This window comes from Ursus maritimus, unplaced genomic scaffold, assembly GCF_017311325.1.
Source record: "Ursus maritimus isolate PB19 unplaced genomic scaffold, ASM1731132v1 scaffold_31, whole genome shotgun sequence".
Taxonomy (NCBI): domain Eukaryota; kingdom Metazoa; phylum Chordata; class Mammalia; order Carnivora; family Ursidae; genus Ursus; species Ursus maritimus.
The window spans coordinates 21,609,289-21,636,284 of record NW_024425675.1 but is presented as its reverse complement, the minus strand read 5'-3'; the positions used below and the strand labels follow the sequence as shown (position 1 = coordinate 21,636,284).

Below are 26,996 nucleotides of genomic sequence, written 5' to 3'. Positions count from 1 at the left end.
GGGTGTCTCACTCAATTTCAGCTCAGGTCTTGATCTCAAGGTCGTGAGATTGAGCCCTGTGTTAGGCTCAGCACGGAGTCTGCTTGGGATTCTCTCTCTCCCTCTCCCTCTGCCCTTCCCCCCACCTCTCTCAATAAATTAATTAATTAAATCTTTAAAAAAAAAAAAAAAAGACTCCTTTGGTGGCAAGCGAGAGCAACTGCAAGTAGAACTGAGTTCCAGAACGGAGCTCCTTTAGCCAGTGTTGATTCTCTCATGTTCATTCTCTCTTCTGGCCACTCTTGGCCTCTCTCCTGTCATATTCTCTCTGTATGTTGGCTCATTTTTGCTGCTGTGGAGGAGCTGTGTCCCTGCAGTGGGGACTGTGACTGCAGGTTTGACTCATGCTGGCTTACCAACCCAAGAGAGCAGCGAGCATCCCCGAACAAATTCAGGAGATGCAGGTCTGAGGAGGACGTGCCCTGGCCAAGTCTATGTCACAGTAGGACACTCACAGAGCTTCAACCTGTGTTTTAGAAGTTGTGAGTTTGGACATTTAAAATGTTTATAGGCATTTCTAAGTCATCTATGTGACTCTTTGTATCTCTCACTCGCTAATTACATGAGCTTATGGTGTCCTCTTATTGGTGGGAAGGTTGCTAGACACATACCCCACTCTCTCAAACCTTCTCCCTGGCCCAGTCCTTCCCTCCCCCAAATATCAATTAACCACCAAGTTCTGACAATTCTCTTTCCCAGCAATCTCTCAAATTCTTTTCTTCCTTCCCCTCCCTCTTGCTCCTTTTGGGCAACTTCACTCATCTTTCTGGCCAGTTGCATTAGTCTTTTGACGACTTCTGTGCCTTCATTATTTTTCCCCTGGACTGGTCTCTGCTCTGGAATGCTTATCCTAGAACATAACCCTACACATGAGATTTCTGTGCTTGGTGCACTGTCTCTGCTGCCAGTGGAATAAAGTCGCAAGGCCTTCTTTCCATGATTTGGCCACTCCCCTAATATCTATGATGATACGTAATATTTCTGTCATCAGTGCTTTATATTGTGTTTATTTATGTAGTTACTAAGTATTGAGTATAGTATATTGATATAATGTTCCATTATTGTCACTTATTACCACTTTCTAGATTCCATAACTTTCTACTCGCTTTTAGAGAACATGCGTTGCAAGATCAGAACAAATGAATAAAAAATACTCTAAAAATGGGTGCTATAGTACCTAAAATAAACAAAAAATACTGTCAGTTGAGATTTGTTGACCTCATGTGCCAGTTATATTACACAGGACTAAGATACCACACCAAAAAAAGATTCTAGATGGATTAAATAATATAAAATAGCAAATCAAATCACACAGTCTTTGGGAAGAAGTAGTTGTGAGATCTTTGAAAGGGGGAAGACCTTTCTTCAATGAAAGAAATAAAGAATAGGGGCACCTGGGTGGCTCAGTTGGTTAGGCATCTGCCTTTGACTCATGTCACGATCTCAGGGTCCTGGGATCGAGCCCCACATCAGTCTCCCTGCTCAGTGAGGAGTCTGCTTCTCCCTCTCCCTCTGCCCCTTCCCCCACTCATGCTCTCTCCCTCTCTCTTTCTCCCTCTCAAATAAATAAATAAAATCTTTAAAAAAGAAATAAAGACTATGTGGACAGAATTAATGGGCCAATGAAATTGAAAGCAACTGTGAGTGACAAAGCATGGAAGATAACATTAAAGTCAAATATTAAACTGTGAAAAATATTTCAAAAGTTGATAGACCCCGGGATTAACATGCTTACCATACTAAGAGTTCATACTAATTTCTACCATAAGATGCTTAACCTAGTGAAATGAGTAAATAAAGGCATAGATGTGTAACATGTGGCGAATAAAAATGTAAAATGTTGCAACTCACTGGTACTTAAAGACATCCAAATTACAGCAATGTATGTGTGTGACCTATAAAATGAAAAAACATTAAATTTGGCAAGGGGACAGGCATTCTATAGGAGACTTGGGATGAATGAAAATGAGCACTTTCTTTCCTCCTAGTATCTTGTCCGAGGCCTATAGTTCTTTCTAGGGATGGACCCCAAAGGCATCATCCAAAATATACACAAAGATATTTACACCAAGGTCTTCTCCTTTTTGTTTATAATAACCAAAATATCCCGAAGGAGTATATTGTTAAATTATCTTTAATCACACTTAGTATCGTGAAAACCTCAAAAATTATTTTACGAAATATCTTTATAAATGTTAAGAGACATCTGTTGTATAATGACTTGAAAAGCTCAATACAAAATTATATATATATATATATGTAATTTGGTCTCAATATAACTTAGACAACAGATTGAGAGGTTAAAGGCAAAGTGTTAATTGTGGCTGCCCCTCGGGGTAGTTTTGGGTGTGATTTTAAAGTTTTGTATGCTTTGTGTGCGTTCCTTATTGTCTACAATGGCATGTATTATTTGCAATCAGAAATTTGGAAGGCCTCTAACTCTATCATATTATTTGACTCTGTGTTCATTTCAGCTCAGCTCCTAACCAGCTGAATCATTGATCCTTTCTGTAACCCTGCTACTTCATCCTTAAAACAACACTGGTGATAGCTTGCCTTGTGAGAAGCAAATGAAATTTATACGTTTGCACAAATGCTTTTCTCAGCTTTATTGAGATATAATGGACACATGATATTATATAAATTTAAGGTGTATAGTGTGACTTGCTACAAAAATAAATGGTGAAGTGATGATAATAGCATTAGTTAATACATCCTTCACCTCTCATAATTATCATTTCTTCTTGCTTGTGGTGAGAACATTTAAGATCTCCTCTCTTAGAAACTTTCAAGTATATAATACAGTAGTAGTAACTGTAACCACCACACTATACATTAAATACCTAAAACTTATTCATCTTACCAATGGAAATTTGTATCCTTCGACCAACATTTGCCTGTTTCCCACATACCTTAGCACCTGAAAACCACCATTCCACTCTCTTGTTTCTGTGAGTTTGACTTTTTTAGATGACATGTGTGAGAACATACAGTCTTTGTCTTTCTCTGACTTATGTCACTTAGCATAATGCCTTCAACGACGATCCATAAAGTCATGAATGGCAGGATTTCCTTCTTCTTTATGGTTAAATACTATCCCATTTTATATATATACCACATTTTCTTCATCCACCCATCTCTCCGTGGACACTTGGGTTGTTTTCATGCCTTGGCTCTCGTGAATAATGCTGCAATGAACATGGGGGTATCGATATCCCTTTGAGAAAGTGATTTCATATCCTTCAGCTATATATCCAGAAGTGGGATTCCTGGATAATAGGATATTTGTATTTTTATTTTTTGAGGAACCCTCCATACTGTTTTCTATAGTGGCCGCACCAATTTAATTTTCAGGGTTCCCTTCCCTCACATCCTCACCAATACTTGTTACCTCTTATCGTTTTGATGACAGATGATATCTCAGTGTGGTTTTGGTTTTCATTTCCCTGATGATTAGTGATGTCGAAGATCTTTTAATGTACCTGTTGGCCATTTGTATGTTTACTTTGGAAAAGTGTTTATTCAGGTCCTCTGGCCATTTATTAATCAGATTATTTATGGGTTTTTTGCTACTGAGTTGTATGAGTTCCTTATATTTTTTGGATATTGACCCCTTATCAGATATATGGTTTGCAGATGTTTTCTCCCATTTTGTAGGTTGCCTTTTCCTTTTATTATTTCCATTGCTGTGCAGAACCTTTTTAGTTTGATGTCCCACTTGTTTATTTTTGCTTTTGTTGCCTGTGCTTTTGGTGTCATATCCAAAAATTCATTGCCAAAACCAGTGTCTCAAAGTTTTTCTCCTGCATTTTCTTCTAGAATCTTGTAGTTTCAGGGCTTTCATTTAAGTCTTTAATCCGTATTCAGGGAAGTTTTGTGAGTGGTGTAAGATAAAGGTCCAATTTCATTCTTTTACTTTGACTATCCAGTTTTCCCAGCACCATTTATTCAAAAGACTGTCATTTTCCCATTGAGCATTCTTGGCTCTCTTGTCAAATATTAGTTGACCATGTATTCATGGGTTTATTTCTGGGCTCTCAAGGCTGTTCCATTGGTCAATGTGTCTGTTTTTATGCCAGTACCATACCATTTGGATTGCTATAGATTTGCAGTATGGTTCAAAGTCAGGAAGTGTGATGCCTCCAGCTTTGTTTTTCCTTCCCAGGCGTACTTTGATTATATGGGGTCTTTTCATAAGAGTTTTAAGATTGATTTTTCTATTTCTATGAAAAACTCAGTTGGAAGTTTGATGGGAATTGTATTGAATCTATTCAGTTGCTTTAGGTAGTATAGACATTTTAACAACATTAATTCTTTTGCTTTGTGAACATGGGATATCTTTCCATTTATTTGTGTCATCTTCAATTTCTTTTATCAATGTCTTACAGTTTTAGTGTATAGATCTTTTGCCTTCTTGGTTAAATATATTCCTAAGTATTCTATTTCACTTTTTGGATATTATTTTAAATGAGAATATTTTTTAAATTTCCTTTTAGATAGCTCATTGTTAGTGTATAGAAATACAACGGACTTTTGTATGTTGATATTTTTATCCTGTGACTCGACTGCATTCTTTTATTAGTTGTAATAGGTTTTTTGTGAAGTCTTTGGGGTTTTCTTTACATAAGATCATGTTATCTGCGAACAGAGACCATTTTCCTTCTTCCTTACCTATTTGAATGCCTTTTATTTCTTTTTCTTGCCTGATTGCTCTTGCTAGGACTCCCAGTACTAGTTGAATGCAAGTGGTCAGAGTGGGAACCTTGTCTTGATCCTCATCTTACAGGAAAATCTTCCAACCTTTCACCATTAAGTATGTGATTTCTGTAGACTTGTCAAATATGGCTTTTATTATGTTCAGGTATGTTCCTTCTAGTCTCAATTTGTTGAAAGTATGTGGATACTCTTGCTCTACACTTTCTGTTTCTTCCTGGGAAGAAATTCTTAAGATTGTATGCCTTCTCTCAATTCTGCAAAGTCATACCAGGTACTGACAGCCTCCTGTTTTCTTCTTTTCCCTCAGGTGGTGCTGAAAATGCTCAAGTTTATGTCCTCTGTCTCAGTGTCACAGAGCTTGCCCAGTTTTTTGCATGTGCTCACTAGCCATCTGCAAAGGCTCACTCTTGGCACCATTCAGGATGTGCAAGGGGAGCTGGCCACAGGGTGGGGGGGTTTGTGTACACAGAGCATTAGGGGTGCCTTTGGGCCGGTTGAGAGGATCTGCAAGTATGGCATCCAAAGGCTTACGGTGGGCTTCCTGGTAGTGTCAGTGAAGCAATTAGTAGGCTCCGTGTCCCTTGGAGGATATTAAAGAGACCTGGCTACTGGTCTGCCAGCATCTTCTTGTCTTTGGGCCATGCAGTATACCACAGTTTTCTGGTGGGTAAGAAAGAAGTGGGTCTCTTTGGTGGTGTCCTGCACATCTAGGGAAGCCAGATGCTCACTCACGTGTTCTCACTTTCCCAAATGGGAGAAATCATGGGTCGAGAAGGTCTCCCTTGGCCCTGACCTGTGACACCTTGGAAGAAGGATGACACAGGTAAAACTAAACTGTCCTCTCACCCTCTTTAATGGGTCCAATATCAGATTCTCTTTAGGCTCCAGGGGTATACTGAAACATCTTCTCTGGACAGTTAGACTTTAACAAAGGCATTCTCATTGTGGGTGATTATAAAAATATGTGTTCTTTGAAAGAGGATAATAGAACACAGCTATTTTGCCATTTTGATCTCACAGATATTTTCAAAAAGCAAAAGACTGACAATAGTTATGAGTTGAAATGTGGTACTATTTGTGTCAAATGTTTCCTAACTTGTAAAAATATTATGTAATAGTTAGCATGGTCAGAGAAAGACAAATACCATATAATCTCTCTTCTATGTAAAACTTAAAAATAATTAATTAATTTTTAAAAACCAAACTCACAGATGCAGAGAATAGATTGGTAGTTGCCAGAGGCAGGGGGTGGGGGGGTAGAAAAATGAGTGAAGGGGGTCAAAAGGTAAAAGTAAATTAAACTATAATAAATATAAACAATTTTAAAAAATAGCATGGTAGAGGAGTAGTGTGGATTGCTATTTCATCCCATCATTTGGGGTTTAATTTTCCTGATTTCTCTCTGTGTCCTTCTCTGCCTGTGCCCAAGAAATCCCCTGGTCCCTTCCCGGTTCTCCATTTGGGCAGTATTCCCTGAAACGGGTTTGGGGTTTTAGAAAGGTGTGCACAAAGAACAGCCTATGGGGAAATTTACAAGTAGGAGAGGACTTTATGTTATAAGTAAGTGATTCATTCGTGGAAGTACCACATCAAGGGAGAGAGACAAGATCAGAAGCAGGAGATGGAATCAGAAAGGTGAGCAGGACAGATGGACGAACATAGGTGGGCTTACAACTGGAGAAGCTGAGACTGAACGAGGCAGAAATAGGCAAACCAAGGCAGTTCTGCAGCAATTTGTAAGAATTTGGGAGGGAGTGCCTCCTCTGGAGAGAGCTGTTTTCACATAGGACAGCGTATTCCATAGTGCTGGGTACTGAGTTGCAACCAGCATAACAAAATCAATAACTTATATCTCTTTGGTTGAGGACATTTAGTATAGTACCAACATTCATGAAATGGGCCAGTGGGAGTTAGTGATGGTAGAATAACCAGAGATTTCTAATAAGATTTGGGATTTTTTTTAAGCAAGGCAATTTCAGATAATTGGTTCCTGGGCTCCCTAAGGAAAGGGGATTTTCCAGATCATCCTTTTGATGTAACAGACAGAATATGTGGCATGCTCTCTAAAATGTTATAGTATCAGTGACTTTAAATAATTTAATCACAAAAATCTCATTATCCCCCTGCTTGTGGGCTTTCTAGCAGAGAGTGCAATTATATTAAATGTAGGAAACAAATGGACTCTAAATTCAAGTATGGGTACAGACTTACTTGGCATCTCATTGCCTTTCCGAAAGTCTCATTACTCTCAGAGTCTTTGTTTTCCTTTCTTCATGCTTGGCAGAGACTGCACACTCGTAAAGTGATTGCAGACAGTCGGGACAGGAGGAGACCTGAGTTCACCAAGCCCGTCTACACCGATGGGCAAATGCATCTCAGTCCTTAAGAAAGAGCAAGGAAAGTGCTGATAAAGATGAGCCAGGGTTCTGATGTAGAATTCATCAAATGACAGATTTAGTGTCAGTTACACAGTCTGTGAAACATCAGATATATTGTTCCTAGAGCTTGTGGTCTTTTAGTTTGGGGAATTTGGGGGTTTTTTTCCTCCTTATTAAAAATTTTAAATGCTTGTAAACACAGAAAGAATATATAATGAGCCTCAGTCTCAGATCGGGTTCTCTGGAGACAGACTCTGAAGCAGGGGTTTGAGTGCAGGTGGTTTTCTGGGATCAGTATCTGCAGGGAGGAGAGGAAGCAGGTCCGGCCAGAGGGAGATGCTGGGCTGCAAGTCTCAACAAAAGCCTCGGCCAACTCTGGGACCTCTGGATGGACGTGGTCCTTAAAGGATCCCTCCTTCCTTGAAACAAGTGTCTGGTCTTTGCACGTGGGCTCTGCCCAGAGAGGGAAGCACAGCCTTGGACAAGCAGCGCTCTTCCACTGAGGGAAATGCCTTTGGAGGGACTCAGCCAAGAGCCTTCCTCAGCCACCAGACCCTCATTGGATGCCCTCAAGAGGAGCACTAGGCACTGCCCAACAGTATCCTCTGTTTACCCATCACTCAGCTTCCATGATTGTTGGCCTAGAGCCCATCTTCCTTTTGTCCACTTCCACCCACTTCTCCCCCTTCCAGCCCCACGGTTTATTTATTTTTTTGTTTTTTTGACAATTTATTGAGGTTTGATTTATATACCATAAAATTCACTCATCTGAAGTGTACAACTCAATTATTTTTCTGTAAATTTCACCAAGTTATGTAACCGTACCCCCAATCCAGTTTTAGAATCTTTTTATCATTCTAACAGCACACTCCCTTTTAAAAAAAATTATTCCTGGTATATTTTGAAGCAAATTACTTTAGTGAAGTTTTAATGCAATTAAGTTCTTAACTGAAGGGATCTATTGATAGGAAAAAGACAAGACTCACATTTATATGAGTAAGGTGCCATTTACCAGTTATTTGAGGTCACATCATGGAAGACCTTGGGAGATGTAAAGCAGGTTCTTTCCAGAGAGAATGACACTCACTCCCTTTAAGTGAGTTATTCCCAGAGGTCATCTAAGAATACCACATCTGACAGACGGCTCTGTGCATTATGGTTCTACTCCATTCCTCAAGAGAACTTGTATCAGAGACAGGGAGCTGTTCACGTATTAGTACGTGCAAGACAGCAGGCGATAAGAGAGGGCTTTCTAAAAAAGGAAATAGTAGCTCCAACAAGAGACCATCTTTGTATGGCATCAGAAAGAGGAGAAGGAATAGGTATGGAAAAGATGGAAAGGAAATGATAAAAGACAAAGGGAGAAAACTCCATTTGTTAAGTGGGCAAAGCAAAAACAAGGCATTTTGTATAAAAGTGTTTGCACATTTGTCATCCTGTTGATAAAATAAGGGGTCTAGAAAAGCAAAGGAGAAGATTTTTAAGATAAAATATAATTGACTACCATAAATTCACCCTTTTAAGTATAAAATCTAGTGGTTTTTAGTATATTCACTAGATTATGGAAATATCACCAGTATATAATTCCAGAAACTTTTCATCACCCCCCCAAATTAACTCTGTACCCATTAGTGGTTACCTCCCCTTCCATCTACCCCACCCCTACTCCTGCCTTTGGCAACCACTGATCTTTTTTCCATTTCTATAGATTTGCCTATTCTGGACATTTCATATAAATGGAATCACACAATGTGTACCCTTATGTCTCATTTCTTTCCCTTAGCATAATGTTATCAATATGTTTGCAGTGTTGTACAGTATGTAACAGTACTGAATTCCTTTTTATTGCTGAATAATATTCCTGTATGAATTATATGGATATGCCACATATTGTTAAGACATTCATCAACTGATGACCACTGGGTTATTTCCACTTTTTGGCTATTATGAGTAATTTTGTGGTGAACTTCAGGTACAAGTTTTTATAGGCATATATATGTTTAATTCACCTAGCAATGAAATTGCTGGGTCCTATTGTAACTCTCTGTTTATATTTTGAGGGACCACCATACTCTTTTCCCCAGAGGGGCTACACCATTTTACATTCCCACCAGCAACGTGGGAGGATTCCAGTTTAACCATATTCCCACCAACACTTGTCATTTCCAGTTTTTCATTTTGCTTTGTTTTTAAGTTATAGCCATCCCAGTGTGTGTGAAGTGGAAAGGCACATTTTAAAAGACTCTGGCATGGGGCGCCTGGGTGGCACAGCGGTTAAGCGTCTGCCTTCGGCTCAGGGAGTGATCCCAGCATTATGGGATCGAGCCCCACATCAGGCTCCTCTGCTGTGAGCCTGCTTCTTCCTCTCCCACTCGCCCTGCTTGTGTTCCCTCTCTCGCTGGCTATCTCTGTCTCTGTCAAATAAATAAATAAAATCTTAAAAAAAAATTAAAAAATAAAATAAATAAAGTAAAAGACTCTGGCAGCAAAGAAAGGTAAATGCTAGAAACATAAGTTCTACGCTTGGGGCCCTCAGTTCTGTGCCCACAAAGCTTCATTCTTTGTGAGCCCAGTGCATGGGTTTGGTGGCCATTGGTGCTGAGAACCCTGTACTTGCAGGACCAAGGGGTTGTCCATTCTGGCCTCACTCATTAAACAGAGCCTGCTCTGTTTTATAACAGCCAGAGTGATCAAAGCTCATAGTTATTTTCAAATAAACGTCTATGTAAACACACCCCAGGCTAAAACACTAGAAACAGAGTGTGTTGAAGAGAATAGGAAAGGTAAATAATTCTGGTCGCACTGAAGAAAGTGTGTCTCCACCTAAGGTGGGTTTTGTGAGTTTTTAAGTAGTGCTATATATAGGTTTTTATTTTTGTTTTTGTTTTCTCAAATAGAAGAGGGGTGGTGAAAGAACTTTCTTCTAGAAAACTATGAATCAAGGACAGCAACTTTGTTGAAAGTATGTCCTGGGGCCCCTTTGGCCCTTGGACAGTATGTTAGGCTGTAGTTGGCCTGGAAGGGTTTTTGTCATCAAAGGTGCATTTAGCATTTGGCTGGATGCCTCCAATTACCTGTAAAAGTAAAAACAGAAGTTACCGAGTCTTAGATCTGTCTGCTCGGGGCTCAAGTACCTTAGAAGAGCTTGCCAGACATCGTGGGGAGATTTGAAGCAGTAGATGAAGTATATACAAATGTGAATTTTCCATGTTGTACGCTCCCATTCCATTCCAGAGAATGTTTTGGGGGGCAAGAGGGGATGGTCTCTGAACAAACAGCCAGCTCCTAAAAACACTTCCTCTTTTTTGTGGTCCTTACAAGCCTCTTCTGTTTCCCTCTTCTCGTCTCCTCTTCTTTTGCTACATTGTTTTTTCTGCTCTCTGGTTTCTCTTCTAGAATAGTGACTAGGGTTGCAGAGAAAAGTGTCTTTTCACAGGAGGCAACAGGAGGCAATGCCAGGAGACCCCACCATCAACAACTGTGTGACCGTAGGTGAGTCACACTGCAGCCAGGCACCCTGTCCTCATCAGCAGAACGAGGGGCTTCACCAGATGGCCTCTAAGTTGTCTACACTTTGGAAGCCAGCCATTTATTTTTCTGAATACCATAGATGATGCCATTAATTGGGGTTGGGGGTTGAGCCAAGGAGTTTCTAGAAGCTTCAGAAAACTGGATGCTGAAAGTCCCTGCATTAGGCATGCATTAATTAGTGTTCTCCAGAGAAACAGAGCCAATAGGGTGTGTGTAAACATGATGTTTTATATATTTTATATAAATATATATACATATATATAAAATATATGTAAAGAGATTTATTGTAAGGAATTGGCTTACACTTTTAGAGAGGCTGACCAGTCCGAAGATCTGCCAGGTGTGTCAGCAAGCCAGAGACCCAGGACTGCTGATGGTGTAGTTCTCATCCAAAGACCAATAGTCTCAAGACCCAGAAACAGTTGATATTCTGGCTCAAGTTCAAAGGCAAGAAAAACAGATGTCTCAGCTTTAAGGCACTCAGGCAGGAGGAGTTTCCTCTTTCTCAGTCTTTTTGTTCTATCCAGGTCTTCAACTGATTGGATGAGCCCCCCCCCCCACATTGGGGAGAGCAATCTGCTTTACTCAGTCTACCTATTCATATATTAATCTTGCCAAAAAAACCAACAAAAAACAAAACAAAAAAACCCTACCCTCACAGACACACACAGAATAGGGCATCCTGTGTTCCTGCCCAGTTGAAATACAAAATTAACCATCTCAGCCCCAGTTAGAGATAAGCAAAGAGGAGCTAAGAAACTATCCTGGTGTCTAGTTTGGCTGGGACTACTCCACTCTTCACCTCTCACAGCTCATGATATTTAAACTTTTCCAGTTGTTATTTGTTTTAAAAATATATGTATATAATATATATGTATTTTATAATATATATTTAATTTATATTAAAATATATACACATATATATATGGTTCAAAAGCAAACATGTAGTGTGTCTTTCAGAAAAATCTTGAGTAAGCAACATTTCTGCCAAAGTCCTCTTGTGGAACTGTGAGGTAGTACAGAACCATTCTGTGCGAAGAACATCAGGAAGAAAGAAGGGGAATGATGCATGAAGCTCATGTGAGCCCCGGTCCTCAGGGGCTGGAGACATGCTTGCCATTGGAAGAGGGACCAGGTGGGCAGGGCTCAGAGTCTCCTTTAGGACAATTTAAACCTTGAGGAGGGAAAGAAAACATTTTTGGCAAGAGCTTCCTTTTTGGAATCTGAAAAACCACTGAGAGCTGCTCCAAGCTTCTGGTCTGGGGATCAGTAGCAAACCATAGTGACTCTCTGTCAGTAAGGACAGCGGCTACTTACACAGCCCATCAGGAGGGGCTCTGCTGTGCCATGTCCCAAAATTCCTGCTGGTGATGGGCAAGGCCGGGCAAGGCCTGGAATATTCCTTAGCAGTGACTGATAATGAGCCAAGCGTGGACTACAGAGTGTCAGATTCTTTCCATTTCTGTTTCTCTATTGAATTTGATTGTCACTAAAGAGATTTTACACTCTTATTTTAATGATTTGTGTTTACAGAGACAGTTTCATTGTAAAAAAATGAACTAGAGGTCTTACCAGTGATCCATACCTTGACCAACAGTCTTTGCCCAAAGGCCACCCCTACGTTTTGGACATGGCTTCGAGGAGACAATAATTCTAAATTTTCACTCAAATTTCAGGATGGTCATTTTCTCAAGGTTGCCATTCACTCTTTGGGGTTAGTGGCGTGCCCTCTTAATGGACTTTCTCAACTTGGAAGAAACTTTTGCCGATTTTTTATGTGAAGGCTCATGCTAGACACAAACATAATATGGTTTTATAGGTTGTGACATGTTTTCTTTGAACATGTTGCAACGATCACATGCAATGTCATGTGGCATGTTATTTCCCTCTGTGCTAAGTGTGAAAGGTCAATGTGTGGCTGCTAGAAAGAAGACAAGAAGAAATCTACCAGCAAGCATTACTTTTGCCCAATATGGGGACTAGGACACATAGGAAATATGTTCTAGAAGCTGCTGGCCATGTAGCCTCGAGTGGAGGGCTTGTTATAGCCTCAGCCTTGCAGCAGTTTGAGCTGAGTGAAAGAGTGATATAGTGGCCGGTTGACCTGGAATGTCTGGCTCCTGGTTTGTGTTGTCACCTTCCCCCTAAAAGGGCGCATTAATTGAAGAAAACATCTCAGTGCACGTATAATGTGTATTTGCACATTTACCAGGGAATGCTTTAAAATACACATCCATCGGGGCACCTGGGTGGCACAGCAGTTAAGCGTCTGCCTTCGGCTCAGCGTTATGGGATCGAGCCCCTCATCAGGCTCCTCCGCTATGAGCCTGCTTCTTCCTCTCCCACTCCCCCTGCTTGTGTTCTCTCTCTCGCTGGCTGTCTCTATCTGTGTTAAATAAATAAATAAAATCTTTAAAAAAATAAAATAAAATAAGATACACATCCATCAAATATACAAATGACAACAAATTCCGTGGCTTACCTGCTTTTGTTCTGCACCCTGTTTGGGTCTCTTGTGGTCAGCCCCATCCCGTCCACGTGGCACAGATTGGGCTGAGTCATTGTGAGCCAGTCCCTCACCCTCCATCCCCATGCACTACTCTCTAGCGCTCACTAACTTACCCTTTAGCAGATCCTCTGAAATGGGTTTTGGACATCATTTTCTTATTTATTTGTTTTTATTTTTGTTTTTGCATTTAAAAAAATTTTCAATTCCAGTTAGTTAACATACAGTTATATTAATTGCAGGTGTACAATATGGTGATTCAACATTTCCATTCATCACCCAGTGCTCATCATGACAAGTGCGCTCCTTAATCCCCATCACCTGTATCACCCATCTTCCTACCCACCTCCCCTCTGGTAACCATCACTTTGTTCTCTGTAGTTAAGAGTCTGGTTTTTTTGGGGGGAGGTTATCTCCCTTTTTTCCCCTTTGTTTGTTTTGTGTCTTAAATTTCACATATGAGTGAGATCATGTGGTATTTGTCTTTCTCTGACTGACTTGTTTCACTTAGCATTATACTCTCTGGCTCCATCCATGTTGTTAAAAATGGCAAGATTTCATTCTTTCTTATGTCTGAAGAATATTCCATTGTATATGCGCACACCACATCTTTACCCATTCATCTTTTGATGGACACTTGGGCTGCTTCCATAATTTGGCTATTGTAAATAATGCTGCTATAAACATAGGAGTGCATGTATCTCTTTGAGTTAGCGTTTTTGTATTCTTTGGATAAATACCCAGAAGTGTCATTACTGGATCATAGGGTAGTTCTATTTTTAATTTTTTGAGGAACTTCCATGCCAGTTTCCACAGTGCTACACCGGTTTGCACTCCCACCAACCATGCACGGGGGTTCCTTTTCCTCTACATCTTCACCAACACTTGTTGTTTCTTGTGTTTTTTTATTTTAGCCATTCTGACAGGTGATACCTGACAGTGATACCTCATTGTGGTTTTGATTTGCATTTCCCCAATAATGAGTGATGTTGAGCATCTTTTCATGTGTCTGTTGTTGGCATAATTTTTAAATGAATGATTATGAAAATATGATGAAGGGGTTCTCTTATGTAGACGCTTGTAGGCATGACCTTCTATCGAGGGAAAGCCATAAGGTCTTGTCTGCTCAGGATCCCTGGGCAAAGCCAGGACATTCCTCAGAGTGTGGGTGCCTCCTCCCAGCAAAAAGTCAAGACCCAGAGCACAGGAGGCCACGGGAAAATAAGACTGGTGAAACAAAGGTTTAGCATGCAAGCTAGCAGCAGGTTTAAGAGGCTGGGAGAGCAGGAATAAATGAATGAGTAAGGGAGGGAATGGATGAGGTGGAGAGCAAGAGAAAATTGGCTCAGCTGCTGGTCTGTTAAATGGAGTAGGCTTCGGGGCCCTTCTGTCTGGTTCTCAGTGGCACATGCTTTGAGGATGTGCATGATTGCTGAAGGATGCCATGCCCAGCAAGACCCAGACCTCACTCACTATGCATTTCTTGTGCAACATCTTTCTTTATTCAGCAAATATTTAGTTAGTGTTTCATTTGTGCCAGGTACCCTGCTAGGCTGTGGGTAAAAGCACCAAAGAGGCTGACATCGCCTCTGCCTGTATGGAGTTCACCGTCAGTGATAGGTGGGGGCAGGGTAGGAGGACAAAGCATTACACGGATGAATATGCCAATAATTAACTCTAACAGCTGAGTGTTGTGTAGAAATACAAGAGTTAAAAGAATATAAGGGGGGGGGGACCTAATCTGGAGGTCAAGAAAGGCTTTTCTAAAGTAGTGACATTCAAGCTAGGACCCCAACAATGAGTAGGAATCAGATTAAGAAACTATGTGAGGGTTCAACAGGTACAGGGGTGGCTTGGAGCCAGGGAACCCGGCAGCCGGCAGCTGTGACTGTGACCTTTATCAGCACTGCTAATAGAAGGTAAACTTGGGGACCCCACAGACTTAATCAACAAAGGCATTGAGCATATTGCAAGGCTGAACAATAGACAAGCAATTTTTATTTTGTTTTTACTTTTTTGAAGGCATTGTTAGATCTTTCTCGTGTTACCTAAATACATATGCTCGCCCACACAGCTGCTATAAGATTTTCAGTAGAGACCCCCATTGGCTGAGAAACACTAGAACTCATATAAATATATATAATGAACTTCATTAAAACTAGATAAACAAAAAAGAATTTAAAATGCGGTTTTTAGGGGCGCCTGGGTGGCTCAGTCATTAAGCGTCTGCCTTCGGCTCAGGGCATGATCCCAGGGTCCTGGGATCAAGCCCCACATCGGGCTTCCTGCTCTGCTGGGAGCCTGCTTCTTCCTCTCCCACTCCCCCTGCTTGTGTTCCCTGTTTCGCTGGCTGTCTCTCTCTCTCTCTCTGTCAAATAAATAAATAAAATTAAATCTTTAAAAAATAAAAAAAATAAAATGCGGTTTTTAGGCTTGTCATAAAATTGGAGACTTAGCCAATTGCCTTCAGAGTCTGACTCTCTGAGCATGCATGAGTGCACAGTTGCTCTCTATCAGCTTTGAACATAGTCCCTTACCCAAGATAGACAAAGATGTGCTTCCCGCCCAATGTCAACTCCCTACATGGGAGTTACAATTTATGGACTGTCTGTGTCCAAGCCATATTCCTAGACCTATTCCAGTGCCATCGCCTGCCTCTTCCAGCTGTTATCTGCTCAAGGAATGCAAAGCTATTTTAATATTAGAAAATTATAACAGAACAATGTGTTGCCAAGTAAAATCCTCCTAATTGGAACTAATTCTGGAAAGCCAGTGTGTAGTAGTCAAACAGTTCTTTGCAAAACTTTCCCCCAAACTGTGTTTAAAACATCCGGGAGTGTCTGTCCATACAAAGCCCATGCTGTGTGTGTTCTACCAGGAGGTCACTGTATGGGGCTATGGCATGTCAGCTAGTGCTTGATGAACCTAGAACATCTCAAGAAATATGCCGTGCTAGGTTGATAGCATTCTGACCCTCCCCTTGCAAATCCTTGTTATATAAGGTTATAGAAAGAGGACTAATTAATGCAGAAGAAGTCACAATACTAAACTGTGAGATTATGTAATAAGGCTGAAATTTTCACAAATCTCCATCTTAATCAAGGGCAGGGATATTTTCCAAAATCCCCAGCCTGTCTGCGGGGAGCAGAGAAGCACAGGGGCTCTTCTATCCATACAACCAGAGGTCCTGTGCCCTCTTCCTCTGGTGGTAGCCCTGTTCCTAGCAGTCTCTCACACATGCCTTGTCTGCGCACCTGCCTGAGATCCTCAGGGGAAGGGGAGAAGGCACTTATATGGAATAGTGAGGCGGGCCACGAATCTGTCTAGGGATTTCCCTTGCATTGTCTCACTTCATTCTTAAAGCAACTGTAATTACCCCTATTACAGAGGAGAAAAATGAGGCTCAGAGAGCTCAATCCTGGGTACCCATCTCTTCTCTGTGTCCTCAGACATCTCCAGTCCCACGGTCTAGAGCCCATCTCATATGCCAGTGACTCCTGGCTCTCTGCCTTCTGCCATGTCCTTCATCTTGCCCAATACAGTGGATATTTCTCTCTCCTCATGGTGCTGATCTCTCAGACCCTCCTCCATGATTTCCATGGCACCACACTCTCCTCCTTTGCTTCCTACCTCTCTGCCTGGTCCTTTGCTGGCTCTTCTTTATCTGGGTGTTGGCATTCCCAGTGCTCAGATGTCTTTCTCTTATCCATCTGCACTCTCTCAGTGGTTGATCTAGCCTCTTGGCTTTGGGGACCATCTCCATGAGGATGGCTTGCCAATTTTAAACTCTAGCCCTGATCTTTGTCCTTGAACTTCAGACTTATACTCATGGCTGTTGCTTGGTATCTTCATCCAAAAGGCACCGGACATTTCACATATCCTACCCAAGGCTCTAGGTCTGAGCTATCCAATATGGTAGGGCCACGTGGCTATTCACATTAATTAAGGTTAAGTGCAAAAGGCAGTTCTGCAGGTGTGTTGGCATATTTCAAATGCCCAATAGTTTCCTGTGACTAGTGGCTACCATATTGGACATTGTAGGTAAAGAGCATTCCGTCATTGTAGGAGGTTCTAGTGATCAGTGCTGCCCTAGCTGTTCCTACCCTTCCAAACCTGTTCTTTGACCAGGATCTCCCATTTCAAATAATGGCGCTACCACCTGGTTGTGTCTCAAGCCACAAATCTAGGAGGCATTCTTGATTCTTCTCCTTCCTGCATGCCCATGTCAGCCTCATCAGTGAGTCATATCTACTCTGTCTCCAAAACGTACCTCACATGTGTCCACTTCTCTCTATTTCCAGTGTTTCACAGGCTGAGCTGCCCTCCTCTCTCACCCGGATGGCCACAGTAGCTCCTCAGTGATCTGCCTGCTGTCACTCTTGTCTCCACAACCCATTCTCCACGTAGCAGCTAGCGCGATCATGAAAAAATATAAGTTCACCTGTCCCTCAGCAGAAAACCTTCTAATGATTTCTTACCAAACGTGGAATAAACACACCCTGTTTGAACATTCTTTTGCATGGTGCCATAGTTCATTTGGGCCACCATTACAAAGTACCATAGACAGGTGGCATATAAACAATGGAAATTGATGTCTCACAGTGTGTGGAGCCTGGAAGTCCCAGATCAGAGCGCCAGCATAATCGAGTGCTAGTGAGAGCCCTCATGGCCTAATGACCTCCCACAGACCCCACCCCCAAATACCATCACACTGGGGATTAGGTTTTCATCATAATCACATGTGGTGCCACATGATCTGGGCCTTCCTCTTTCTCAACCATTCCACCCATTGCTCACCAGACTCCAGTCACTGCTGACCCTCTTTTTGGTCCCCAAACACTGTCAGACCTTTGCTGGCCTCAGGATCTTGGGACTGGCTCACCCCTTTGCCCAGAAGCTCTTCCCCTCCATGGTCCCTTGGCTGGCTCTTTCTTGTCATCCAGAAGGGGTGTCCTGGAGCCCACTCAGAAGTGGTTACACCACTCATCTCAGGCTTGTTTCAGTTCTCTGCACAGCATTTTGAACTCTCTGAATGTTTTACATTTCTTTATTTGTTGATTTCTTTCTTTTCTTTCTCTTCCTATCCCACTGGAATACAATAGTTGTAGATACTGGAGATTCAAGAGAAATACGATATGCTTTGCCCTCTTGGAATACAAAAACCTAAAAATGATTTCTAATTATCTTTTTTTTGAAACATGAGCAGGTGCTTTGAGTTAGAACAGATAAGTTATTTTCTCATGAAAACTTGAACATGCTAATAATTTCTCAACAAATCCTTTGGTCCTTTCCTCATGAGTAATACAAAAGTAGAATTTCTTTATCAGGGTCTCAGCAAGCAAGTTTCCCATACACAATTAAAATGCCTTTAGCTGTTTCTTATCTACGGTTTTGGCCATAACCCTGGCCCTCCTCAAGGGGCAGTTGTCTGGGAACCGAGGGACGTAGTTGGAAACCGAGAGGGAAGATGATTCCAAGGAATCCCTGAGGCCCCATGGAAGGCAATGGAAGTTGTTGCCTGGGTGGGTGGAAAATCCGTGTGCACTGCAGGGCTGGCCAACATGGATTTGGAGGAATGGGTTTACTCCTGTGAGCACGTCTGGCGGTTGCAGGAAGCTATAGGACTGAGAATCTAAAAGCAGTGGGCCTCCAGTATGGCAACGACAGACCTTCATTGGAAGACAGCGTGCACGCCTCAGAAAGGGCTCTTGTCCCACGACACCCCTCACCCCAAACCCACAGCCACACACAGTAACTCCGTCAGCAGCATCCCTTTCCGAAGTGGGTCACCTTAGATCCCAGGCAGCTTAGAATTTGCTGTCTTCCCCTGCTGCCCATCCGAGTCCACGGCTCAATTTGCAGAATCCTTTATGATGTGACTTCATCCTCACCAGGTGCATTTCCCAGATAAGTCAGGCTGCATACATTGTTCCTTCCTGCCTCTACCCTCTTCTCTTGCCTGTCATGTCCTTCGTCTTAACTTTGGTCTCTCAAGTCTGCCCTGCCTTTGGGAATCCTCTTTCTGCAATGCAGTGAGCATTGTGCCGGACTCTGGAGGTGAAAGGAAAGTTAGGACCTGTCCTGCAGGCAGCCTCCACTCATCCCTGATTTCTCCCCTCTGTGATGTCCTGTGGTCATCCAGCTGGGGTCATGGTGGGGCAGGTCCTCGCTGGCTGGGGGTCTGAGTGGTCACCTTGGGCTTCTTTTGTAGCTCCCTAAATACAGACCAACACTGTGTGCCAAGTGCTGGGCTTATACAAGGTTCTCATTGACACTTCTTTCACTGACTGTATTCTCCTGATGATATTTACTTCACCAGAGACTCCTTTAGTGACAATCCAAATTACTGGGGTCTGCCTGTCCCGTGGACTTTTCTCCACTTGACTAAATATCACTCATCCTTTAAGACAGCTCGGACTCTCCTTCTCCTGCCCTGTCCCTGGGACCCTTCCAGGTGTCTTTCTGGGATTTTCCAAAGCACCTTCATTGGCCACCCCCCACCCCACAACATCAGAACCATCTACACTGTGCTTACTTGTCTGTGTATCTTAGTCCCCACCCCACCCCTGCCACACTGGGTGATGTGCCCCTTGGAAACAGAGACAACACATCTGGCTTAATACAAGATTATTTGATGATTTGGTGATTAAACAAAGCATAGAATGCAAATAGAGCAGAAGAAACTGTTCTCCCCACAATAAATCTTGAAAAAAACAAAAAGAGAATGTAATTCAAAGATCCCCTGTATGATTATGGGGTATCCTTTATATTGCCCAGTCTATTAATTTGCTAGTGGATACAAAAATACCACAGACCGGGGGGCTTAACAACAGAAAGGAATTTTCTCCTCTTGGAGGCTGAGAGTTCAAGTTCAGGGTGTTGGCAGATTTGGTTTTTCCTGAGGCCCATCTCTTTGGCTTATAGACGGCCTCCTTCTCACCGTGCATTCCCATAGTCTTGTCTCTGTGTGCTCACATTCTGGTCTCTCTCTCTCTCTCTCTTTCTCTCTTATAAGGACACCAGTCATACTGGACCCATCTGATCTTATTGAACCATAATTAACTCTTTAAAGACCCCATTCTGAGATGTACTGGGGATTAGGATCTCCACGTCTGAAATTGGTGGGTGAAACACCAATCAGTCCATGACACCCAGACACCGAGAAGGCAAAATAGCTAGAATCGAAGTATAACGGAACACCAGGAGTTACACTGATTGGGTCCATGAGGTGGAGAGGCATGTGATTGTGTTTTGGAATTTTCTGAACAGATTGAGCCAGGAAGATATTGTGAAACTGAATTCTAAGAAAAAGGATATTTTTATTATTAAAGTAGGATTTGTCAAAGGAGGAAATATGGAGGATAGAGGTTGCAGGGAATAAACCCCTAATCTTCCCAGAGTGGGTGAGAGAGTCCCCCCAGGAGCAGGGTGCATGGGAGCCAATGCCAAGGGAGGCAGTGAGGATTAAGAGAACAGGCTGGGAGCTGGGCAGCTGCCTTTTATGGGAGGAGGGAAATCCCAGGGACTGCAGAGTCAGGACTTCATTGAGGAAAGAACTGGGATAATAGGCCCTTTCTTTCTCCAGCTTGGGTGAAAAAATACACACCTCTGCCAACGTGGGCCTTGGGAGGTCTCACAGGTGAAAAATGCTTCACTTATAGCCTCTCTCAATCACATCCTACATATTTCAAGATCACCTTCCTCCTAGGACTACATGTGAATGGGGGAGATGGTTCTAGAAAAACACATTTATAATCAGCATTGCTCTGGGGCACATAAAGGTTACCTTGCTTCTTAGCCATGTCCTCGGCTCTTTTCCATGGTCACTGTCTAGTTAGTTGACAACGGTCTTTGTAAATTTCAAGGCATATTTGCTATAATACTGCTTTATTATTATCTCAGCATTACTGCTAGTATTTCTCAGACTGCTCTCTAAAATTAACAGCACAGCCTATACTGTTTGGCTTTTGAGGGAAAGAAGTTTTCCTTGACCCTCATCGGGTCCATGGTTAGCTCTGAAGATGAAACCGACAAAGACAGACTAGTGGGAAGAAAACATAACGCTTGTTAATGAAGTTTGGCAGTTACTTGGGATCCTTCTCCAGAGAATGAAGACCTGGGGGAGTGATCAGAGCTGGAAGCTTTTACAAAAACAATAAATTTGTGAAGAATTGACAATGCAGAGGGGTTTGGATCAGGAATGGTAAATGGTGAGGAGTCTAGGGAGGTAAGAGGTTAGCCGAATGAAGTTTGTTTGCACATTCCCCTGGTGCAGTCTGTGGGCTGATAGAGTCTGTCTCCAATGAAAGGAGAACATTATTTCTTACCTTTAGACAAAAGAGGGGGAATTTTTTTCCTGCATTTACTGCTTCTCAATTGCTTGCAGCTCAAAGTAAATTTTGTGTCAAGGAGGCCTATTTTGGGTGACATATTCAGGTTTCCTGTAGCCTTCTTCATATCTTATTATACCTAATTTCTAGAGGGACAGGTTTTTGGAACCCATTTTTCAGCATTAGCACAAGTATTGTCTTTTAATGAATGTGTAAATATTGTTATAAGAGAAAAACACATTTTAAATTATAATAAGCAGTGAGTTTTTAACCATCCCTTTAAACAAGGGACTAACGTCTATGGAAACTGCATGGAAAAGTTCAAGTGCACATAAGGAACAGCTCGGTCTACCCAGTACTACCAGTGAATGTGTGGTATGCTGACTAGTTCATGTCGCGGTATGCTGTGGTAGATCCAGCAAAGTTAGAATTATGTTTCTTGATGATGATTTTTTAATTTGAAGACATTTACACTACTTAAAATTTTACAGATAAACTGAAATTGTGTTGAGATTTCATATTTGTATATTTAAAATTCACATGCAGGGATAGCAGTACAATGTAATAGACAAGGAAGACTGGAGACTGAGCAAACCCAAGTTCAACGCAAAGGCAGGTTGTCCTAAATTAATGGCAAAGTTTAAATTGAGAATAATATAGAATTTTTTATTGATCTCTGTCCTCTCCCTTAATCTTTAATAGCCAGTTTCTTTCTTTCTTTTTTAAGATATAATTTTATTTATTTGAGGGGGGGCAGAGGGAGAGAGAATCTGAAGCCAACTCTGCGCTGAGCCTGGCGTGGGGTTCGATCTCATGACTGTGAGATCATGACCTGAGCTGAAACCAAGAGTAGGATGCTTAACCCACTGAGCCACCCAGGCGCCCCAATAGCCAGTTTCTTTCTCCATATACACCCCCCTAATGAACCTCGCTCCCATAGCCACCATTAATTGATTTTATTTGTTGATCTGTCATGACAGTTCTACGCCTTTTCCCCAGTCACCTGACCCCTGACCCTTCTAACTCTGTTCTGAAGCTTGGCGTGTGATGCTTGGCTCTCTTTGGGGAACTCCATTTCTATTGTGGAGCTGTAAACCATGCACTCGGGAAACATGCTATAAAAGGATATTGATTAAAGAAAGCAACCTGTCAGCCAGCCCAGCAACCAACCACCCAACCTCCTCATGATCTGCGGGCCTGAAAATGAGACATGCCCCTCACCACAATTCTAAACTTACTTCCCCATCAGTGATTCTGGGATTCTGGTTGTTCACAAAGGATTTTCAAAATAAGTGGGTGTCTTAGCTCAGGCTGCCTGTTACTAACAAAATACCAGAATCAGGGCAGCTTAAATGACAGACATTTATTTCTCACAGTCCTGGAGTCAAGTTGCCAACTGATGTGGTTCCTTTTAAGGACTCTTCCTGACTTACAGATGGCCTTCTCCTTGCTGTGTCCTCACATGGCAGAGAGAGAGGGAGGGTGGGAGAGGAGAGAACTGGACGGACTCTGGTTTCTCTTCTTTTAAGGACACTAATCCCACCATGGGGCCCCACTCTCATGATCTCATCTAAACCTAAATACCAGCCAAAGGCCCCATCTCCAAATGCCATCACACTGGGGCTTAGGGCTTCAGCATGAACATGGGAGGGGGCAAAAACAGTACGGAACAGTAGCCATTTGAAAGGTATGCTTAAGGAGATTTTTTAAAAATATACAGTGATTTGCAAATTTTAAGGCATTTTTATGAGTATCATTACATTTTTTTATTGGCAAATTTTTAAACTTCTCCCCTGTGCCTTAGTTTCTAAGGAAACCAGATACTAAGCACTGTTCAGAAGAAGAAAGCCCTGGTGCAGTGTGAAATTTCGGAAGTGAAATATCCGATGTGTGGAGCATGGAGACCATGACAGAACATGCTACAGTGACAATTACGCTTTGACTCTGATGCTTCAGTTCTTACTGCATTGCTGCCCGATCGGAGGGCAAATATTTGATTGACTACAGTCTATTAATACCTTATAGATCGCATAGGAGAAGGGAGGACTTGGAGAGAATGGGAAGCAGGAGAGATGACTTTTGAAGGAGGGCAAGAATCTGGCAAAGGTGGGTGGTAGAGTACTCAGGGTGGGAGGTGGGGGCGGCGGGAGGGGTGAGCATTCCTGCCCAAGCTCTTTCCGTAGCCTGCAGAGCAGAGGACATGAGCGGCAGGCAGACCAGTAGTAAGAAAGCACGGGAGCACTTGGAAGGGGTGCCATGATTGGAATGTGGGCGGACGGTGGAGGAGGAAGAGGAGGGGCACAATCCAAACAAACCTTTCCTCCTTTAGAGCTAATGCAGCCAACTGGGCATAGTCACTGGCCCCTAGTGGGCACCTAGTGAATCTTAAATGAATGCTTGAAAAGATGATCAACTGATGTGAATACACATAGGTTCTGTAGGACACCCTCGAGGTCTGCAGAGCTCTTCCACTGAAACTCATGGCAAGAAGGGTCTAGAAACACGAAGCCTGGTGAGAGCTTGATGTCCTGCTGCTGAGAGGGGGATGTCCTGAGATTTTGGTTTACTTAAGGATGGACCATTTAGACAACCCTGGTCATCAAAAGGTAGTTTCTCCCTGATGTTTCCATTTCTTTTCTCTCTCTGAATTGCTTATTTCTCCTGAGCGTCTTTCCTTTTCTTATTTTGATTGCTCAGTTTGCTTTGGAAACAAGACATTATCCAAGCACAACATCGCTTAGAATGACTCTCGGTAATGGGAGACACTTGAACACGTAGGCCTTTTATAGCTGCAATTGGTTTTCTTTATTGGTTTTTTAAAAGGAAGGTTTTGGTGGATCAGATATTGCACGTTAATTGCCATGACTTGCAGAAAATGAATCAGAACTCTGTGTGTGTGTGTGTGTGTGTGTGTGTGTGTGTGTGTGTTACTGCTAGGGCATGTCTTTTACTATATCTATTAAAGCTGTAAAAGCTGTTTGGGAAACTGTTCTATGATTTTAGTATTTCAAATAAATTGTCTTCAATGTTTTTGGAAATTGTGTTTCTTTTTATATAAGAGAATAGTGTTAATATATCCCTTGAAGCTAATTTCCAAGATGGCTTAATTCTTTGACAGCAGTGCTATTTTTCTTCGAGAAGTATGTATTCTACGAATTTGAAGGCTAAAGTGTTGAATTGTTCCTACTCGGAATTGTGCAGCTTTGTTACTTTGTTAAGCCCAGAGCAGCAGCAAATATCGGGGCTGAAAGGGGCTGTAGGGGTTGCCCACCAGGGTTTTTTTGACCTTTGCCAATCTAGGCAATAAATGCAATAAATAATATACACAATAAGCAGAAAGAAAACATTTCGTACGGCCTGAAATTCAAAGCAAATGAAAAGTAAATACTGTCACCAAAAATCAGTGTTAAGCACGGTAAGGGGTGTCATTCTTCTTTCTCTTTTTGTAGATCACAATTGGCTTTCAGGTTCTGATGCCTCTGAGGGTAGCCCCTACCTTCTGTTGGATATGGTTGACTAGATTAATCCCCTTATTTTAAAAGACTGAGGTCCAAAGATTCAAGGAATGCCCAGGCCCCCACCATATTAGGAGCACAGAACTTGGTCAAGAACCCAAGCATAGTGTTAGCTGTTAGCTGTTCACTGCTTTGCCCACAACACTGCCCTCCCATTCTCCCAGCCCTGCAGACCTTTAAGGATCCTTTCTTATGTGAAGGAGGCATCCTATCCATCATCTCCCTGTATCTGATGATGCCAATATTCTGGAAAGTTGTTCTGACTATATTGTCGTAGCAGGATGGACGCCAAGGCCAGAAGAGACTTTTCAAGTCTTCCCTTTCTTTCATTCTGGATACCCATACCATCCTGACACAGAAACACTTCCCTGGTATAGCTTCTGGGGAACAGATGGGGCAAAATATAAATCTGAAAATGAATTTATTTTGGAAATAAAATTTGGTTCTCTTGTCATATTGAAATCTCTTATTGATGGCTTTCCCTGAACAATTTCACAGGTCCACTCAAATTTCTTATTTGTTCTTTTTTTTTTTTTAAACAAACAAACAACAGTGTATCCGGTGGAGAGCTGTTTGATCGGATAGTGGAGAAAGGATTTTACACAGAAAAAGATGCCAGCACTCTGATTCGCCAGGTCTTGGATGCTGTCTACTATCTCCATAGAATGGGCATTGTCCACAGGGACCTCAAGGTAAGGCCATCACTCAGCAACATCCTCCGGACTACTCTCCCACCTCCAGTGCACCCATCCAAGAGGATCAGCTCCAGAAAATGGATGAGGTTGCTTTGATGATGATATGGGTGGAACGAATGGTGGACATTTGTGTACCACTGGTTGTCAGGCCCTTGGGACCCAAAGAAAGATGATGAAGATCAATGAGACTGGCCGTGATTTGGGAAATTTTATAACCACTATGCAGCCAGAGGGCCCCAGAGGGGTAGGTTGTATATTTTGTTCAGGACATATTGGCCACAAAAACCCATTTCCCAGTCTAGTTTCTCACAGTCTTCCCCCAGTTCTGGCCCTATTTCAGCACACCACACTGCGTGAAAGAAAGGGAGCGGGTATGTAGAGGGCTTGACAGAAGAAGAGAAATGGAATGTTATCCAGAAAGACAGGTTGAATGACCTGTGATCACAGCCTTCCCCCCGTGTCCTGTAGGTTACAGTCTTATCTCTTTTTGAGGAAGAGTTGGCACACTAACCTCACCCAATAGCACTGGAGGATCGGGGCCTTCATTGGGCACCTTGGCATTGCATCCCTCCCTGGTCAGTATGGATACCGAAGGGTAGATATCAAATATACGCCATCAAGGATAGATATCGAACATACTGATTGGAGGAACAGCAAAAAGCAATGAAGGCTGTACTGAGGCTTCATTCTACAGAGGCCACAGGTCAAGACAGAAACTCCACCCCAGCGCACATACCTGCCACTCACCTCATAAACACAGGGATTATATTGTACTGTAGCCATGCTCTGCATGACCATGTGAAATCTAAACCAATTTAAAGAACAAACCAGAAGCCTTTTTTAAAACAGAATTTCAACATCTGCCCATTATCTAGTACTAGGTGTGAATAAATGGTATAGATTTTCTTTTCATAAGGTCTCACTGTGAGGTTTTCTTCTCTGTGGAATTTTCCAGCAACTAGGGTAGAGGCTCCCAAATGTTAGCCTACATCAGAATTGTCTGGCCCCATCCCAGAGGTTCTGGTTCTGTGGGTCTGCAGTAGGGGCCCGGGAACTCACATTTCTCAGGGGTTTGCAGGTGATGCTGATGTTATCCTGGGAATGTCCTTGGGGAATGGCCCGACAAGAGTATTTGGGAATGTGGATGGAGTCCTTACAGGCTTTGCCCTTTGCAGGCTTCTTGACAGCTGAAATGGGCTGTGAGCACAATTAGTTAATCTTCAGGACCTAGAGGTCCTTTAGAGAGCTAAGCCCACTTGGCCCCTCTATGCTAGGTGGCGGCGCCT

The 26,996-nt window shown here is 42.3% G+C and overlaps 1 protein-coding gene across 3 annotated transcripts in view; it reads left to right on the top strand.

Moving 5' to 3' along the window:
* Positions 1–26,996, top strand: part of CAMK1D (calcium/calmodulin dependent protein kinase ID) — a 414,391-nt gene that overhangs the window by 325,118 nt on the left and 62,277 nt on the right. For all 3 annotated transcript variants that reach the window (XR_005838939.1, XR_005838938.1, XM_040645414.1), the window contains exon 4: positions 25,569–25,707. Coding sequence is in view for 1 of the 3 variants with exons in the window: in XM_040645414.1 (XP_040501348.1) it covers positions 25,569–25,707 (139 nt within the window). In the remaining 2 variants the exon portion in view is untranslated. The remainder of the gene's footprint in view (positions 1–25,568; positions 25,708–26,996) is intronic.